The 18,726-nt window shown below is 49.0% G+C and overlaps 2 protein-coding genes across 11 annotated transcripts in view; one reads left to right on the top strand and one right to left on the bottom strand.

The window, feature by feature from the left end:
* The window catches only part of Adcy7 (adenylate cyclase 7), a 57,320-nt gene extending 43,644 nt beyond the window's left edge, over positions 1 to 13,676 (top strand). For 5 of the 6 annotated variants that reach the window (XM_060392272.1, XM_060392274.1, XM_060392271.1 and 2 more), the window contains 16 exons: positions 1,362 to 1,553; positions 1,828 to 1,862; positions 2,232 to 2,312; positions 2,464 to 2,536; positions 3,522 to 3,619; positions 4,790 to 4,874; positions 5,109 to 5,234; positions 5,973 to 6,071; positions 6,704 to 6,879; positions 7,527 to 7,689; positions 7,896 to 8,051; positions 8,284 to 8,430; positions 8,973 to 9,077; positions 9,274 to 9,388; positions 10,420 to 10,544; positions 10,690 to 13,676. In XM_060392272.1, coding sequence (XP_060248255.1) covers positions 1,362 to 1,553; positions 1,828 to 1,862; positions 2,232 to 2,312; positions 2,464 to 2,536; positions 3,522 to 3,619; positions 4,790 to 4,874; positions 5,109 to 5,234; positions 5,973 to 6,071; positions 6,704 to 6,879; positions 7,527 to 7,689; positions 7,896 to 8,051; positions 8,284 to 8,430; positions 8,973 to 9,077; positions 9,274 to 9,388; positions 10,420 to 10,544; positions 10,690 to 10,836 — 1,923 coding nt within the window. In that variant the 3' untranslated portion in view covers positions 10,837 to 13,676. Of the gene's footprint in view, positions 1 to 1,361; positions 1,554 to 1,827; positions 1,863 to 2,231; positions 2,313 to 2,463; positions 2,537 to 3,521; positions 3,620 to 4,789; positions 4,875 to 5,108; positions 5,235 to 5,972; positions 6,072 to 6,703; positions 6,880 to 7,526; positions 7,690 to 7,895; positions 8,052 to 8,283; positions 8,431 to 8,972; positions 9,078 to 9,273; positions 9,465 to 10,419; positions 10,545 to 10,689 lie in introns of all 6 variants that reach the window. The other variant, XR_009594613.1, reaches the window with a different exon arrangement.
* The window catches only part of Brd7 (bromodomain containing 7), a 34,524-nt gene continuing 27,447 nt past the window's right edge, over positions 11,650 to 18,726 (bottom strand). The window contains exons 14-18 of one of the 5 annotated variants that reach the window (XR_009594614.1): positions 17,660 to 17,774; positions 17,281 to 17,424; positions 16,139 to 16,282; positions 12,189 to 12,353; positions 11,650 to 12,109 (exon numbers count right to left, since the gene is read on the bottom strand). Coding sequence is in view for 4 of the 5 variants with exons in the window: in XM_021656796.2 (XP_021512471.1) it covers positions 15,739 to 15,794; positions 16,139 to 16,282; positions 17,281 to 17,424; positions 17,660 to 17,774 (459 nt within the window). In the remaining variant the exon portion in view is untranslated. Of the gene's footprint in view, positions 12,110 to 12,162; positions 12,354 to 15,562; positions 15,795 to 16,138; positions 16,283 to 17,280; positions 17,425 to 17,659; positions 17,775 to 18,726 lie in introns of those variants that run through there. The other 4 variants (XM_021656811.2, XM_060392275.1, XM_021656796.2 and 1 more) reach the window with 4 other exon arrangements.

Below are 18,726 nucleotides of genomic sequence, written 5' to 3'. Positions count from 1 at the left end.
CAGCCTACAAACCTACCCAGCCTTCCCTGCAGCCTCTTCCTGCTCCCTTATCTTGCCGATGGCCCACAGGGCACCCACCACATGCAGGAACACCCCTGCTCCCTAGACTTCCTGCCCCTCTATGTGCTCCTATTTATTTATCCTCTTCCTTGTTTATTGTCATTCTGTGCTGCTAAGGACCACTGGCCCTCCAGCCTACAGACCAGACCACCCAGCTCTGTTCTGAGCATGCACTTGGTGACTTTGAAAGGGATGAAGCCCCCAACCTCAAAAACATCTGTAGACAGAGTTCCAAAGCCCACCCCCAGGGCTGCCAGACTGAGCCAGCAGAACTGCAGGATGCTGGCCAGACTCCAGCCGAGCGAGCTGCAGAGAAGCAGCAGCATGTGTGTGCCGCTGGCAACGTGGAACTGTTGTCCCGCCTGGCCCCTCTCTCCCGCTCTGTTCATCTGTTCATTCACATAGCTGGCAGTTTAGAGGGGGCTACGGGAGTTCCTCTTCATCCCTATCTCCAGCCGGCATGTGACCAGGCTCACTAGCAGAGGTTTCTATCACTAAACCTCACTAAAGAGGTTTCTATCCCCAGAGACACTGGCAGTTTCCAGTCAACTTGCTATTGTGCTTTGGCCAGGGTCTGGGGCTGAAAGTGGGCCTGTTGGTGTTGGCAAGTCTTAAGAGATGGGCTTGGGGAGAGGGTGTCTGAGATGCTGGGAGTCAGGGAGACAAGAGTCTCAGCAGACACAAGGTGGCCTATCCTTGTGTCTGATGACCTTGGGGCTCTTTCTTTCCCTGTCTTGCTTCCAGCCATACCTGGCCACCCTGACTGGGGAAGGCCCAGGCATGTGTTAAGGGGGACTTGTGACACAGAGGCATGAGGACAGGAAGCAGAGCTGGACCGCCACTTAGGGCCTGGCTAAGGCACTGAGGCCCCAGAATGGTGCAGGACAAATAATGGGCCTGGGCTGAGCTTGAGGCTGGGTGGCCCTCCTTCAAAGGCGGCCCTGCGCCTTAGCGGCTGGGTCTCTGGGTTCAGGCCAGCACACATCTTTTGCCCAATGCTCTCACCAGAAGCAGCATGTGTGAGCCACATGGGGATGGGCGGAGCAGGGCTTCCCTCTTCCTCAAGGGGGAGCTGAGTGTGAGCCGTGTGCATTTCAGCCTCTTCCTGACCTGGGGCAGGGATGAAAACTGAGGGCTTCAGTTAGTCCCCAGGGCAGCCCATACTCCAAGAATACTGTAGGCTCAGAAACTTAACCCTTTACCGGCTACCAGGCCAGCCAGTGCTCCGGGCCTGGTCACATGCAGGACAGGGATGGCTGAGAGGGGAGCGTTTGGGACAGGTCATGTCTGTGTGCTTGTAGAGCCAGCAGCCGCCCCCACCCAGCCATCACCTCTCCAAGCCCAAGGGGGATGCGACGCTGAAGATGAGGGCCTCAGTGCGTGTGACCCGCTACCTGGAGTCCTGGGGGGCAGCGCGGCCCTTCGCACACCTCAACCATCGGGAGAGTGTGAGCAGCAGCGAGACCCCCATCTCCAGTGGACGGAGGCCGAAGGTGGGTCCCCTCCTACCTGGTTGCTTAGGAGCCTTCTGAGAAGGGGCAGGGAGCAAAGGGCTCCATCCCAGCCTTGCTCCTGTAGCTGCATTGTGGGTAATCTCTGCCAAGCCTCCCTCTGGAGAGGAGGCAGTGTTTGGAGAATGCTCCACCGAGGCCTGGAGGATCCTAGAACCTCCTGGTCCCTTTCCAGTCTGAAAGAAGAAGGCCAGGCCAATGGTGAATCAGAGTCCGTGTTCGGGGAGTGACCATCTTCCCCTCTCACCCCTTTCAGGCCATTCCCCTGCGCCGACACCGTACCCCTGACAGGTAGGTAGCTTGCCTTCCCTGCACACTACTCACCAGGTGGAGCTGTGCCAGGCTCCTTCTGCGGGCAGGTGCCCTGAACAATGTCTGTGTGGGGTGGCCCCCTCCAGGCCCAGCCCAGGCCTCCATGGGGTTTTCAGGGCTCAGGTTCGTCTTCTCTGGGTGCAGGACTCGCAGGTCCCAGGCTCCATGAATGGCTAGGGTGGAGTGGCCACTGAATGCTTACCCTAGGGCTGGGTCAGCAGGTTGTTGGTAGTGAGGAAAGGTGTTTCTCTGGCTTCTGTGCTGGCCCCACTCCAACAGAGGTGGCCTTGCCTGGGGGTCCAGACCAGTGGATCCCTGGGGTGATGCAGCTGGGGGCTCTAATTCTAGAAGTGCATCTCCCAAGGGGCGCTTGGAGGATGACTGTGACGATGAGATGCTGTCAGCCATCGAGGGGCTCAGCTCCACCAGGTGAGGACTGTGATCTCTGCCTCCCTCCTCCCTCCCTTCGTGCTGGGTAGTGTCTCCGGCCTGTAGCTCCTTCCCTCCCTTGCATTGGGGCCACCTTCGAGAGTGTGGCCCTCTGAGGCTCTGTGGGCGCATTGCGCTGTTGTTCCCCCAGGCCCTGCTGCTCCAAGTCCGATGACTTCCACACCTTTGGTCCCATCTTCCTGGAGAAGGGCTTTGAGCGTGAGGTGAGGATGGGGTTGTCTAGGCCTGGTGGGTGGAGCATGAACTGCTGGCTCCAGGAAATGCCATGGGAGAGGCCCCTGGCCCTCTGCACTGGATGTTGGGGTGGACAGGGTTCTGTGCAGTCTCCTTCGTGGCTCTTTCTCTTGGCCTCACCCCTTTACCTGACACTACCCTAGAGATTTGTCCCTGAGGTTTGGGGCAAGTGAATGCTTCAGGCTTGTAAGAGAAAGACACCCCAAATTCAGTCTCCTAGTTGAAAGCCTGCAGGACCTCCTGCCCGGCTGCTGTGACACACTTTTGATGCACTTTTTGTGCTCTAGTGGCTCTGAAGGTCTAGAGCGCCTCATGGCTCCCTGCAGGCCTTGGGCCCATATTAGAATCTAATCCACCCTTTTCCCAAGCAGCCAGGTAGCGGCCGGGTTTAGATAGGAGCCTGCAGCTCAGAGGTGCTGAACCTGGTTCTCCTTAGCTTTAGGCTGTGACCATCAGAGGACCTCTGATGGAGGGGAGGGTTCTTCTCCCTGGGGATCTGAGCAAAGTTATGGGGAAGAGAGTGGAGGGGGCTTCCAGTGCCTATGGGTCACATGGCCTGAGTCTACTATGGGAGCATGATGATATGGTAACAGAGAGGTGCCGTGGGGAGGGGTAGCCTCAGGGATTGCTACTTGTCTGTCCGGGGATCCAGGCACAGATAACAGTCCTTGGTCAGGAGTGAGGTCAGGCCTACTGACAGCCCCGAGAGCTCAGGTTTGATTCCTGTCTGTGGGGCCTGAGAAAGGAAAGCAGAAGTTTTGATGGGTGCAGGGTATCACCCTTTCGGAGAGGAACTGTATAATGGTGGCAGGCAAACGACTGTGTGTAGCATCACCTTGAACTCCTGCAGTGGTGCTGGACATTTTACTTTGATATATGAACTTGGAGTGGGGCATGGAAGTGACCTTGCTGGTAGCTGTCTCTCGCAGTCATGTCACCCTTCCCTGTCCCCAGTACCGCCTGGTGCCCATTCCCCGGGCTCGCTATGACTTCGCCTGTGCCAGCCTTGTCTTCGTCTGCATCCTGCTTGTCCACCTTCTAGTGATGCCCAGGTCAGCCTGTGATGGGGAGGATGGGCAAGCCCATTGGGGTCTGGCCAGAGGGGCGGTGACCATGGCAGGACCCATCAGAAACTGCCAAGTTGCCTCATGGCCAGTGACTTTATCTCTGGATCCCTTACCAGTGGAGCAGGGAGATGGCCCCAGAGCTGGAGTGGCCCTTCCTGTGACTGGGTGTGAAACTGTCCCAAATTCCTCTGCCTCAAGCTTAGCCACAGAGAGCTGCCAGAAGGCAGTTAGAACAAGCATGGGCTGGTATTGTGGGTTTGGATGTGCTTGATAGACTAAACAGGGCTAGTGAGATGGTGACACGGGTAATGGCACCTGCCAGCAAGCCTGACAACTCAAGTTCAGTCCTTGCTGCCCACATGGTTAAAGGAGAGAACTGACTCCAGAGGTATTCTCTAACCACCGTATGCATGCTTATGGCACATAGGTGCCTACATTCACACACACACACACACACACACACACACACGCAAGGGCTAAATAGCAACCAGGTATCACAGCCTAGGCCTGTGATTCCATAGCACTCAGTGGCAGAGGATCACTGCAAGTCTGGGGCCAGCCTGGTCTACATAGGAAGTTCCAGGTCAATCAGGGATATAAGACCCTGTACCAAAACCAAACTAAATAAAATACTATTTATTTTATTAAATACATTTAATTTTAAATATTTAATATTTAAAATATCATAAATGGATGCTTAATTTTTTTATGTGTGGTATTTGCCTACATGTGTGCATTTGCATCACAAGAATGCTTGGTGCCTGAGGCTGTCAGAAGAGGGTGTCTGATCCCCTGGATTTGGAGTTACAGATGGTTGGAAACCACCTGTAGGTGCTGGGAACCAACCCTGGATCCTTTTGCAAGAGCAACAAGTACTCTTAACCACTGAGCCCCCTGTACAGATGCTTTTGTGTTTCATGTGTCTGACATGGTGCCAGAGGTTCATCATGAGACTCAGGTCTTAGAAACGTGGTCCCTAGGGGGACTTGATGACAGCCTTGATCTTCATGGGTTGTTCGTGGGACATTTGGATTTGGTGTTCAAGGAATCCTTTGCTGGATGCAGAATATCCACTGGGGGAGGGACAGATGACCACAAGCTGGAGGACTGGGCCTGGAAGAAGGGACCTAGACTTACATTTTCCCTCCTCTCCAGGATGGCAACTCTGGGCATGTCCTTTGGGCTGGTGGCCTGCCTTTTGGGGCTGGTTCTAAGCTTCTGCTTTGCTACTGAGTTCTCGGTGAGTGGGTTCCTGAGTTCAGTGGACACCTCCTCATCCCTATGGCCTCTCTGTCCCTAGTAGTTTTGCTCTGGGCAATGGTTGGGTGCCTAGTCTAACCTCTGGGATGACTGAGTCCCTCCAGGTTGTCCCTAAGTCCCCAGCCTCCCAGGCTGGTTAGTACCATCCATCCTTCCTGAGTATGGCTGTCCTTTGTCCCAGCTGCTGCTTTGCATGACTTGTCCCTCTCCACAGAGGTGCTTTCCAGGCCGAGGCACACTCTGGGCCATCTCGGAGAGTGTGGAGACGCAGCCCCTGCTCAGGCTGGCCCTGGTTGTTCTGACTGTTGGTAGCCTATTGACTGTCGCCATCATCAACATGGTGAGTTTTGGGGCCAGGACAGCAAAGCCCTAGCAGGGCTGTGTGCCAAGGGTATAGCTCCTGGGGAAAGGGACTGTTTTGACCTGGGAAACTCAGATTCTAGAATCCCAGTCTTGTTACCTGAACAGTTCCATCTGGTGTGACCCCCTGCACAGCTCTGCAGTGATCTGTGGGGTCCCCAGTGCAGGCTTAGAGGTGTTCACCCTTCAAGGAAGGGCTCAAGGCACCCAGCAACTCTACAGGTATGTGCTGGGAGCCAGCTCCTCCTTCCCATTCTTGTGGACTCATTTTCCTCAGTAAGGGACAAGACTTGCCCTCTGCTCCGCGTCATACACTGGTGTAGGAACTCACCCCTGCTTTATGCTCGCTCCTTCCTTTGAAGCAGAGGTCTCCTCCACACTGTGCCCCTGATACTGCATGCTGCAGTTTTGGGAGTGTGCTCTCATGACCCCCTCTTAGGGTCCAGAAAGAGGGGAATCCTGAGGGGGCTGGTTCCAGCTTTCTCCCATGCCTGCCCTGGGCTGCTGCTGCTCCAGCACGTCTGTTCTATATCCCTCTCCTCACCAGGTACTCCATAACTGGTAGTTGCTGTGGACATGGCCACTCACTGAGCTCAGCAGAGAGCCTAGCACCCAGCCTCAGGGTGCCTTTGGTGCCCATAGTTGTCTTGGGTCACCTCTTGGGCCTGGCAGGTCTGAGTCCGAGGATATACTCTAATGGCAAACTGTCTTCCCTTAGCCACTGACACTTAAGCCAGACCTAGAGCATCCTGGAGACAATGAGACAAGTCCACTGGCTGCAAAGAACAGAGTTGGGACCCCGTGTGAGCTCCTTCCGGTGAGAACGCTCATCCTAGCTTCACCCAGCACTGAGCCCCTGGCTCAGTCCTCTTGTTCTTACTGAGCCTCTCTGGCCAGGGTAGAGACCTCATGGTTTGAAGTCTGAGTCTTGAGACTGTGGAGAGGAATACTGAGCCCAGTGTCTCCTAGTGTACATGGAGAAGGCAAGGTCTGGGCAGCCAAGCTTGTTCCCTGCCTGCCCCAATCCCAGGAAAACAGGAAACTGGGTCTTGTCTGTTAGCTCTAAGCTGTGGGGTAGGCAGGGAGTGCAGATCAGCTTCAGTTGTACTAGAGGGTCTCTTTGGGTCACTTTTCCTGAGAGGTTAATTGAGGCCTTAAAGGAATAAAGGGCTGGGTCCAGGGCAGCTGACATAAACCGAGGTCTGTGCCTGGAGAGGCCCAAGACAAGAAGAGGGGCCATGAGAAGTGGCAAGACTAGGGGTAACCATCACACCAGTGCCATGCAGCTTCTGTTCTGATCTCTGCTGGGAAGGGGAGCATTGGGCCAAGGGTGGTACAGACACCTGGCCTGAGCCTCTCAGCAGGAGGGAGCTGGCAGTGAACTAATGCTAGCCTGCTCCAGGCATACCTCCCACTGACTAACACAGGACATTATCCCCTCCTCCCCAGTACTACACCTGCAGCTGCATCCTGGGCTTCATTGCGTGCTCTGTTTTCCTGCGGATGAGCCTGGAACTGAAGGCCTTGCTGCTGACAGTGGCCTTGGTAGCCTACCTGCTGCTCTTCAACCTCTCCCCATGCTGGCATGTTCCAGGCAATGGCACTGAGACCAACAGTACACACAGGTGGGGCCCGATCTGCTGGCGCCTCTCTAGCCCACGGCTGCAAGCTGCGTTGTTTTGACCTAGCATCTGGCCAGAGTGTGGTACATCTCTGTCCACAGTCCCACTGGAGCAGACACTGAGCAAATGGTGTGGCTTCTATTCTCCAGACGGACAGTGACTGTCCAGGCTCCAGGTCTCCAGCAGTCAGAGCTGGGTGTACATGGCTAACTGATGGGTTCTTGGGAGAGGTCCTGGCAGTCAGGCTCCTACTGTTTCTGGGCTATAAGAAGGGAGCCTTGAACCAACTTACTCTGGGTTGTGGCCTGGGTCACCAATGTCAGAAGTGCAGACTGCCCGTTTCCTCCTGGGCAGGTGCACTCCTGTGGGTTGAGGAGAGCTCTGCAGCCCTCAGGGCTTGGGACTGAGAGAAGGACTTGGCTGTCTAGCATCCCATGTGGTTAGAAGCTTGAGGTCCTAGAGAAACCATCTGCCTTACTCTGGCCAGGTCCTTATGTCGGTCTACAGTGGCTGTTCAGGCTCCTCAAGGGGAGCTCTTGGCTGCCTTTGGACCCTCACTCGGCAGATGGGCCTTCCGGAGTGACCCAGAAGACCCCTTGCTGAGGCTTCTTCCCTGCATAGCTGCAACTGTTTACTTCCTACCCCCTCAGGACACTCCTGTCTGCTGCACAAAGCATGCAAAGCCACGCCCTTGCTCTGGGGGCTCAGGTGATGGGCCCCTCCCTCAGCAGATGTTTAGAGCGAGACCTGAAGACCATGATCAACTTCTACCTCGTGCTGTTCTATGCCACCCTCATCTTGCTGTCTAGACAGGTGTGTAGGCTGCTTGCCCAGCCTCTGCGGAGGGTTAGGATCTGATAGACCAACATGGCAGAGGCCTTTCATGGAGGTGCTGGTCTTGTTCTGCACTGGGCTAGGCGGGTGGGCAACACTGCAGGTAAGCTGGTCCAGCACCCTAGGCCCCAGCCCTGGTGGTGTCACGGGTGTGCCAGGTATGACCCTGGCTCCCTGGTTTGCAGATTGACTACTACTGCCGCTTAGACTGCCTGTGGAAGAAGAAGTTTAAGAAGGAGCACGAGGAGTTTGAAACGATGGAGAATGTGAACCGCCTCCTCCTAGAAAATGTGCTGCCAGCGCATGTGGCTGCCCACTTCATTGGTGACAAGGCAGCTGAGGTGTGTGAAGGGCAGGGTACTCTAGGAGCCTGTGGGCAGAGCCGCCCAGTTCAGGCAGAGCCTAGGCTACTCAGCAGTAGCCCTGCGAGTGTGCTGGACGCAAAGGCAGGCTTGCAAGTCAGGTCATGTCCACCAGCGGCTGAGGGCAAGATGCCTCACCTCCCTGGCCTTGACTTCTGAGCCCCCGGGGCCAGTGGTCTCAGAATCCTGTTTCTCCCCTGCCCTGCTGCAGGACTGGTACCATCAGTCTTATGACTGTGTCTGTGTAATGTTTGCATCTGTTCCGGATTTCAAAGTGTTCTACACTGAGTGCGATGTCAACAAAGAGGGGTTGGAGTGCCTTCGCCTGTTGAATGAGATCATTGCTGATTTTGACGAGGTACAGCCTGTCCAGGGTGCATAGGGGTGTGCAGCTTGCCGCCTCTGTGGTGGGGAGGGCAGGAGGCTCCACGCGAGAATGCAAGCTCAGCTATGTGTGAGGCTCTGGCTTGATCCTTGGTCCTGTCAGCAGCTAAACAAAACATGAGGCCAACTGGCTGGAAACTGTATTCCACTAAATAGCAAGAAGCTAACTTTTATTAAATCTCTACTGGGCAGGGGCTAACAGGTAGATTTAGGTCCTTCCAGAACAATTCTGACTCAGGCTAAGCCCACGCTGTCAAGCATTTCAAGAAGTCAGTTTGGGATGAACTTTGTGGGAGACACTAACCCACCTCTAAGTAACTGATGCTGGGTAGGTTGTTCTTAAAAGGATCGGAGTACAGAGAAGGAAAGGGATGAGAAAACGAGGGGGGCTGTGTTCTCACCTGCAGCCATGAGCTCAGATGGCTGGGGCCATGTCTGGGCTATCTGCACTGTGTATGGGGGAAGGTGGGCCCTCTTCCTCTTCTCAGCACCAACGCTACCATGTTTGTTTTGCAGCTGCTGCTGAAGCCCAAGTTCAGCGGTGTGGAGAAGATCAAGACCATTGGCAGCACCTACATGGCTGCCGCAGGGCTCAGTGTCCCCTCAGGACATGAGAACCAGGTACCCAGGCCCGTGTGAAAGTCAATGGTACAGGCCTACCCCCAGTCCCATCACCTTCTAAAGGCTGTGTCAGGGGGCCTCTGACTTTTGTGGCCTAGCCTGGAGACCCCTGGTGGGGACAGGAGCTCTATCCCCATGGGATGTGTTTGCGCTCCGTCAAGGCTGCATAGAGTGGGTATGCAATCATGTCCTGCAGGACCTGGAGCGGCAGCACGTGCACATTGGTGTCTTGGTGGAATTCAGCATGGCCCTGATGAGCAAGCTGGATGGAATCAACAGGCACTCCTTCAATTCCTTCCGCCTCCGAGTTGGTGAGGGCCACAATGGGCGGCTCAGCCTTGTGCACACCCTCTTGATTGGAGGGTGTCCTGGACCCTCGGCTATGAGGTTTCAGCAGACTTTTGATGTTATCATTGACACCGACACTCCCTTGCATAAGCTTGTGTAGTTACCTTTGGGGGTAGAAAATGTGTACGTATGTGTGTGGGTGCATGAATGCACATATGTAGGCCAAAGGGTAATCTCAAGAGCTGATTATTTTTTTAAATTTAATTTTATTTATTCACTTTATATCCTGATCATAGCCACCTCCCTCCTCCCTCTACCCCCTCACCCGCCCACCCCAGTATATCAAGCCGCATCAGGACTGTCTCTGGGACCTGGGGCTTGCTAATGCGGTCAGGTTGTTGGACCAATGAGCCTAAGAGATTTGCTTGTGTCTATATCCCCAGTTTTAGGGTTACAGGTGTGTCAACACACTTTTTAATGGGGTGCTGGGTATCCAACTCAGGTCCTCATGTTTGTGTGACAAACTGAACTATCTCCCTAATTTCTTTTTTATTAAAAATTTAAAATTAAAATTTAAAACTAAAATGTGGAGGTCAGAGAACAACTTCCAGGAGCTGGTTCTCTTCCCACTGTGTGGGTTCTGGGAATTCAGCTCAGGTCATGAGACTTGGTGCCATCTTTACCTGTTGTGCAGTCTTGCCAGCCACCAGATTCTTACCTTCGAAAAATTTAATATATAACTATATAAATGCAGGGACAAAGTCATGGCTGCAAATAAATGATCTTAAAAACAGAGAATAAAACAAACTTATTAAACCCAACTAGTCATAGTCAGCTTTAAGGGCAAGTAGTTAAAACCTACTTATTTTTGTTAAAAATGGAAATTGATAGGGAATGTCCAAGAGTATGGACAAGGGACAGATGGGATCTTTCATGCCACAAGGGCACCACAACTTGGAGAATAATTCCAAGGAAACCTGCACCCTTGTGGCTATTACCCCTCTGTAGGCTCCCTTAGTGTCACTATACATGGCTAACTGTAAACCATCTTAAGGCATAAACCATGGGCCTGTGATTGCTGGAGTGATTGGAGCTCGCAAGCCTCAGTATGACATCTGGGGAAACACAGTCAATGTTGCCAGCCGCATGGAAAGCACTGGAGAGCTTGGGAAAATCCAGGTAAGAGTCCACTGGGAAGCAGAGTCAGGGGGCAAAGACATCATCCCCAAAGGTGTCCTGCTCTAGCCATCACTGTCAGGAACAGACACACTGCTTGTTAACCATCCCTTTGCTCTCTAAGACAGTGCTCTTTTTTTAATTTTAGGTCACAGAAGAGACATGCACCATCCTCCAGGGACTAGGCTATTCTTGTGAGTGCCGAGGGCTGATCAATGTTAAAGGCAAAGGGGAGCTGCGGACTTACTTTGTGTGTACAGACACTGCCAAGTTCCAAGGACTCGGGCTGAACTGAGGTGTCTGGTGGTCAGTCTCCTTCCCTGAGGGAGTCAAGAATGCAGCCCCATGATAGCTGCAGATGGCTGTGTGGCTTCTTTGGACTTGCACTACAGGATGGCTCTGAACTGTGGGTCAGATTCTGTTTGAAGCAGCTACTAAGTTGTACACAGAACCTCTTAAGCCTGTGCAGCTCTAATTTAGCTAGATAACTGGTCTACTTTAGGCTGTGTTCGCTCCCAGGGTGCTGGGGAAGAGATCTTAGTCCATGACCAAGACAGACATACACTTTGGTGGCCAGTGAATAGCGTATACAGGGAGACAAACCCTCTCCTGGTTACAAGAGGCTCAGCCAGGCTGTCTAGTCCGGTTGAAGGCTCCCTTCCTCCCATCAATAACCATCATGGGATGCTAATCTCTCATAGGCATTCTGGCAAATGGAGTTGAAAACATTGGCAGGTAGTCTCAGTTGAGAAAAACTTCTAATTGACACTTGTCACTTTTTACCATCTCCAGCTTACGTTGGAAATGGACATGTCATTAACGGGAATTTTATCTTTACTACTGATTGTTAGATGCCACACAAGATCTCCTTTCCAGTATGTTTTCTTTTCTTAACCACCTGACTACATGTAAATAGGACTGTTGTCCAATGTCAGTTTAGAGTTCAGTTTTTAGCTTGGTTGCAGGCAAAGAGTTCTGAGAAATGGGGCTCATTGCAAGATGCAAGAAGCAACAGAGCTTTGGATCTGCAATCAAGCACTTTTGGTGCAAGTCTTCTGGGACAAGGTTCAGGAAGATCAAACTCTAGAAATAATGTATAACATGACAGTTCTTTTGTCTGCACTTTATTTTTTTGGAGACAGAGTCAGCCTAGGTTGGTCTCATTTTCAACCTTCCTGTTTCAGTCTCCTGGAGCTTCAATTACTCATGTACACTACTATGTCCAGCTTTCTTTCCGTGGGAAAGCCTGTATAGAGAAGGCTTGGATAACCTGTGTACCCCTTGTCTTTCCTTCAATCTTCTGAGCTGACTCTGCATAGCTTCAAGTACAATCTACCTGGCGGGAACACGTGTTAAGGACCTTGGCCTGTGAATTGAGGCCCTTAACAAATGCCAAGTTGTTCTCAGACAAGTCAAGGCAAAAGCCAGCTTTGTGAGATGGTGTCTTCCTGTGCTCCAGACCATTCAAAATGAGATGACCAAACATCCCACTCCTTCTTGGAAATGACTCCACTGCCACAGAACTTCACCATATCATGGCTCTTAGCTAGCAGTCACCAAGGAACCTCCTGAAGAACAGAAAATCATGCATAGAGGAATCTGCAAATGATGTAAGGGCTGCAGCTAGGGTGCCCGACCAGGGTTTACCTGAGACTTTGGTCCAAGGATGAGTAGCCAGGGGTGCAGAGGGAGGGAGACAGGACCTTCTGCCTGTACTGTGTCCTGTGGAGCTTTATCAGCCCAGGGAAGAAGGGCTGATTCAGTTTGCACAAAGGAATCTGGTAGTGGCTAGGGCTTCCCAGCAAGGCTCTCCTGGGGAGTTAGGAAAGTTCCTGCTGACGCCACAATGCAGTTCAGACGAAAGCAGGAATGAACCTCCCCGAGGCTGACACATTTCTACTCTTCCAACAGCCAAGTTTCTTTTTCCCGTCTAGCAACTTAGTTCAAGTTTACACTCATACATTTTTCTGTATTTTCAAATGAAGCACTGTGCTAGGACTAGTTTTAAGTTATTGTTTAGGTCATAAGAGTGTAACTGACAAAAAAAAAAATCACTTGGGAGTTATGTACACATACTTCATTTTTTTTTTTCCAAGTAATTTCTTCACAGTTGTCTTATCATTGGAACTTTTTCCCCCCCAAACCCTTCTGTGGGTCTAGGATTCATTTCAGGATTTCCACTAAGATGGCCTTTGCTGGTTACAGATAGTAACACCCAAGTCCTCTGGCTTACTTAAGGACACTTCCTGACAAAAATTGATTATTGCTGTTTACTTTGTGGATAACAGGTTACTATGCTGAGCGGGTACAAGCAAATACCTAATGGTTTGTTCTTTGTGTACTATTTACCAGTAACATTTGTCTCTGTTTTGTTTCATTTTCATAAATCATCAGTGCCTGGGTCCTTTTTATATGTTCGACCAACAACTGAAAAACCTGAATATTCTAAAATGTTTTGAATTAAAGTATTTCTAGGTCTTCAGGTGCTGACTCATGCAAAGTAGATCACTGGGTGGAGAACTGGTTACATATTTGAGACAAGGTCTCACATAGCCCAGGCTGAATCTTCCTGTCTCTACTCCTAGAGTGATAGGATTACAGACATGTGCCACAATAGCCAGTTGTGTGTGTGTTTGCGTATGTGTGTGCATGTTCTTGTGTGCTCAGGCTTGCATGTGTAGAAGACGTTCTTGGGTGTCAGTCCTCATCTTCTACCTTGAGACACTTTTCTGCTTCTGCTGGATTCTCTGGTCTCCACCTCCTCTCTTCCTCTAGGAGTGTAGAGATTATAGACATGTACTGCATCCAGCCTTTCACTTGGGCTCTGGGGACCCAAACTCAGGCTATCAGGCTTGCACATGAACTTTAGTCACGGAGCCACCCTCTGCTGCAGCTCACCATGATCACAAATGCTAGCCAAACACTCTACCAATAGACCTATACCTCTCAGCCCCTAAACTATATTCTCTATTAAAATCAGAATCTAAAAAGACTTTATATAAACATACTTAAGTTGACTTTTTTATTCTTTTACAATGATGGTCTACAAAAAAGTCACTCTGTAATTTCTGGAGAGAAACAACTTTCCTTTACAGTTCTGTTCCTGCTTAGTATTAAATTTCTTTTAAAGTTTTATTTATTTTTATTTTATTTGCATTGGTGTTTTGCCTACATGTATATCTATGTGAAGGTGTCAGATCTGTGAGTTAGAATCAGTTGTGAGCTGCCATGTGGGTGCTGGGAATTGAACCTGGGTGTTCTTTGGAAGAGTGGTTAGTGCTTTTAACCACTGAGCCATCTCTCCAGGCCCTAATATTAATTTCAAATCAAGAAAATAGGTATGTCTTTCTGTCTAGAAGTTTTGCAGACAGGCTCTGTAAAAGGGTGATGTATCTGCTCACTAAACTAGGTTATAGCTATACTGAAACTTTATTTTAAAATCATGGGTGTTCAAGTGGGTATGTGTGCACAAGTGCTAGTGCCTGCAGAGGAGGCCAGGGATCTGAGATTCCTTAGAGCTGAACTTACAGGCAGTTTTGAGCAATGTGGATGCTGAGAACTTAACTTCTGTCCCCTTCAAGAGCAGTATGTGCTCTTTCTTAGCTGCTGAGTCGTATCTCCAGCGTTCCCATCCCCACTCTTTTTTTTTTTTTTTTTTTTTTTTTAGGCAGGGTCTTATATAGCTCAGCTGGGCTCAAATTCATAGCAATTCTCCTGGCTTAGTCCCTCAAGTATTGGGACTACAAGCATGAGCTGCCATACCCAGCTCGCTATTTAAACAGGTTATATCATCTTAGCCCAGTGATGAGTGATACATATCTCATGGTCTCCTACTTAATCTGCTTGGTCACTTGACCTTCGTAGTTCAGAAAAGAGAAATGATTCAGGGGCACAGAAAAACACAGGTGGCCTTTGGGAAATGAAGCAGAAGCAAGCTCTTTTTTAAGCTCTAGACTCTAATATGACTAAGGATGACTTGGTTCATCTTATTTGGTGTATCCTTTTGCTCCAAGTAACTGGAGAATAAAAAAAAAATCCGCTAGACGTGTTTTATTGCCATGAATCTCCTAGCCCACGTTTGTTTGTTTGTTTGTTTGTTTTGTATGTTGGGGGGCAGATCCAGCACCTAATAACTATAAATGAGGACATCATTCCCATCAGGTACACAGAGAAAAGAACCATATTAGAAAACCTTAATATTATCTTGAGTGTGTTTACTTTCATGCTGTGATGTTAGAAAATCTCTGTGGACAGACCTTTGTTTAAAGAGCTGGGTCCTGAACCAGTGAGATAGTTTAGTGAGTAAAAAAGCATTTTCTGACAAGTTTGGTGACCTGAGTTTAATACATGGAATCCACAATGGAAGCAGAAAAGCAACTCCTGAAAGTTGTCTGTCCTGAGCCAGGTGGCAGAGGCAAACAAACTGTAATCCCTGGACTCAGGAGGCAAAGGCAGGTCTTTGAGTTGAGGCTAGTCTGGTCTACAGAGTTAGTTCCAGGACAGCCAGGACTACACAGAGAAACCCCGTTTCAATAACACAAAAAAACCAAACCAAACCAACCCGATCCCCCCCCCCCTCAGAGTTTTCCTCTGACTTCTAAACATACACTATGGCATACATGCATGTCCCATATTTGCGTAATAACAATAATGATGATGACGGCACACAGGGATGTGCCCATATATACATAATACACATCCAACAACAACACGATAATAAAAAAGCTGAGTCTTGTCAGTTAAACCAGACCAGCACTAGTGGTAGTCTGTGAGGCCATCAGAATGGCCTGCTCACAAGACTACTTTCTGAATCATTCAGATGAGCTTTAGGAAGGCAGCTCTTAGAACTACCTGCTTATAATCAATGTGATAAATGTGAAAAGTGGGAGAATTAATACATTTTGAGGACCTACTCCTTTGAAAGAAGATAAAAATGGTTAGTATGTGTGTTCGAGGCGTCCATCCTTAGACCCAAATCAGAGTAAGGCAAGGGGCAATTCAGCTGACACGCCAGCGAGGCACACAGTCCCAGGTTCAGCTTTATTTCCTAATACAAGTCCAATCTCTGGAACATTAAAAGGAACTGTTCCAAAGCTTAATTAAAACACAATTTACAAATAGTTAATATCTTCTGAAAAGCACCTCCAAGTTCAAGATGAAAAAATATATACATAATATAATCAAATACCAGGCTAGTTCAGCTCCTGCCAGGCCCACACTCAGCAGTATTGGTCTCCTTAGGTTCTTCACACTCTGAAGGAAGAACACAGCACTCAGCATTTTGTCTCACTGTGCTGGCATCCAGGAAAACCGCTGCTGCCAGCCCTTCACACCATACTCATAGCTAAGGAGAAGCCTTACACTAAGTCATCACTGCAGCTTTTGACAAGTGTATCACATCTATTAATCCATCTTTAAACAAGATGGAAAGAAAACTAAAAGATGCCATGACAAAAACCATTAAGTTGTATGTTAATCTCAAAAATTAAACAAAGCAAAACCAAACTAGACAAGGGTCCTTAATGTTATTTTAAGGAAAAGGGTCCATTTTCCTTTTATTCACAAAAGTCTCCCACCCACAGAAACAGAGCACCTACCTTCTGTCAAATCTACGAAGCTGTTTCCCATGATGGGGGAAGGAACAGAAATTCCCATTGCTTTTCGGACTCCATGTACGCTTACAACATCACCTGGAGTCACTTGCTGTGTGAGTTCTTTAAGGTTATTGGTTACTTGTTCAGCTAGGAAAAACAGGGGATAAGGTCAAGATAACAAAATGGTTCCTTAGTCATTTTCCTTCCTTCCTTCCTTCCTTCCTTCCTTCCTTCCTTCCTTCCTTCCTTCCTTCCTTCCTTCCCTCCCTCCCTCCCTCCCTCCCTCCCTCCCTCCCTCCCTCCCTCCCTCCCAAAATGGTTCCTTAGTCCCTGAGACAGGGTTGTTCTGTGCCGCCCTATCTGTTCTGAAACTTGTTCTGGCTGGTCTTTTGATCTCAGAAATTCACCTACCTCTCCCTCTCGAGTGCTGGGATTAAAGGCATGTACCACAACTTGCCAGCAACATTTTCTTTCTAAAGAGTCTTACTATGAAGCCCTTGGTGGCCTTGAGTTCACAGCAATCCTCCTGCCTCAGCCCCACAGGGGCTGGAATTTTAAGTGTCTGCAACTAGATGTGTACATGTACACAGTGTATCTGTCCAATGTTTGTGAGCACGTGCACATGCGTATGGGTGCTAAAAGTCAGTAAGAGTAATTTTCTTCAGTTACTTGCCATCTCATTTTTTGAGATGGGGTCTCTCATTAAACCTAAAGTACACTAACTTAATTAGGTTGACCAGTAAGCTCCAGGGATCTGCCCTTTCCCACCCGCTCACTGAGGTTAGAGAGGATGCCATTACACCTAAGGCTCTAATGTTTTAATGATCCAAATTAAGGCTCTTATGTTTTCACGGCAAACTCTTTGCCAACTGAACATCTACCTAGCCTCTCATAATTAAAACAAACAACCAAAAAAACAACCCCCCAAAAAAAACAACAAAAAAATCCTATAAAGAACTGTAAATATATAAATGCAGAAATCTTACATTCATGTAGGATTTCATTCGTGTAGACTTTAGTTTGAGCACCAAAGTTCACATGGTGTTCACTGTAGTGAACTGCTGCTTATAGTACTGCCATTTGCTAGAAGCCTTTCTTTCATGCACCCAGCCCTGCTCTACCTGCCATCACTGGGACAAACATACCAAGGTACATTTCTCTGTAAGAAGGACCCAAAAGACAGATCATATTGGGAGGAGGCCTGGTGCTCAGCCGCTCATTCTGTGCCTCTTGGAGCTCCCTGAGTAATCTTGTAGTCTCATCAAGCTTCCTCTGGAACACCTCAGCCTCTGTGTGGTTAAAAAAAAAAAAAAAAAAAAAAAGACACTGAAGAAAACAAAGACAACCTGTGTTTGCTCTAGGCTCTGCTTTGGTTAGCTTCTACTCCAGTTAAAGCCAACAGTACAGCTATGCTCTATTCGTCTCTGAACACAGTTGGTCAACATTTTCCTGTAGCAGACATTAGGTTAATTAGTGTTGACATGGAAGGACAGTTTCTAGCAACCTGTGGTTCTAAACACTTACCTTCAGAGTCAAAGACTTCAGCTGGAGCGCCAAAGTTTGTTACTGCTTGCAGTGCTGTGAGCCTGTCCTGACTGCTGGACTCCAAGCGCCCTGTTGGCTCTATTTGTGTATTCTGCTGCAACAGGACAAGAAAGTTAATTATTTGAGTTTGCTAAACCATGACGGTGCCAAGTAAAAAATCAGTACGATGGCTTGTGCTTATAAACAAAGTTATTCCACCTAGTCACCTTACAGTCATAATTTTGGCTATATCTTCCAAGAGCTCTTTTAAAATGCTGTTCTCAAATCTTGGCCAAAAAAGCATCCATAAATCCACACTTCTTTGTAATGACATGACAGCTTATGCAATTTATATCATTTGACTCATATATCAACCATTCTAAAGACGAAGTACTAAGAGTCTGTCACTGTCTAAATTGTTACTTTTGGTGACTATGGCACTGCACTTTCAGTCCAGCCATTCCATACTTGCTATTTGCCCTTCTATAGATCCATAGCATTAGCAGCTCCTTGGCTTACCTCAAGCCCCAAAGCTAAGCCCCAAAGCTAGGCCCTGCATGGAAGAACAAAGTCTTAAGAGTTTATTTTTGGAATCCCAAGACTCAGAGTTTCCGTAACATCAATCCAACTTTTAAGGAATGTATCACCCAATTAAGAAGTAACCAGAAGTTGGTGGTACCAATTGTCCTTGGGTGCTGACAACACCTGTCTATACATGGCTGAAGAGTGGGCAATGCAGAAATTGTGTACTTGTGATTCACCATTGCAGGTGGACCCTTACAACTCTATTCAACAGTCTTTTTCTTATCCAATTTCCTTTCCTGTACTTTCACTAAACACAAGATCTTGCTTGGATCCTCTTTCCCTGAGGACTGCATGGCCACCTAAATACCATCTACTTTATCTGGATCTCACATCACAATTTTTTCTTCTTTCAGTTAAAGCTTGGCTTGAGTCTGTTCTATCTTAAACATCCCTATATAGTGTCCTCAAGTTGAGCAACTCACTGAGGTCTACCCTTTGCCTCTACCATGTTACTGAGATTGCTCTGATTAAGGTTATGACCG

This window comes from Meriones unguiculatus, chromosome 10 (assembly GCF_030254825.1).
Source record: "Meriones unguiculatus strain TT.TT164.6M chromosome 10, Bangor_MerUng_6.1, whole genome shotgun sequence".
Lineage (NCBI taxonomy): Eukaryota > Metazoa > Chordata > Mammalia > Rodentia > Muridae > Meriones > Meriones unguiculatus.
The sequence above is the reverse complement of the archived record's forward strand: the minus strand, read 5'-3'. Positions and strand labels throughout refer to the sequence as shown.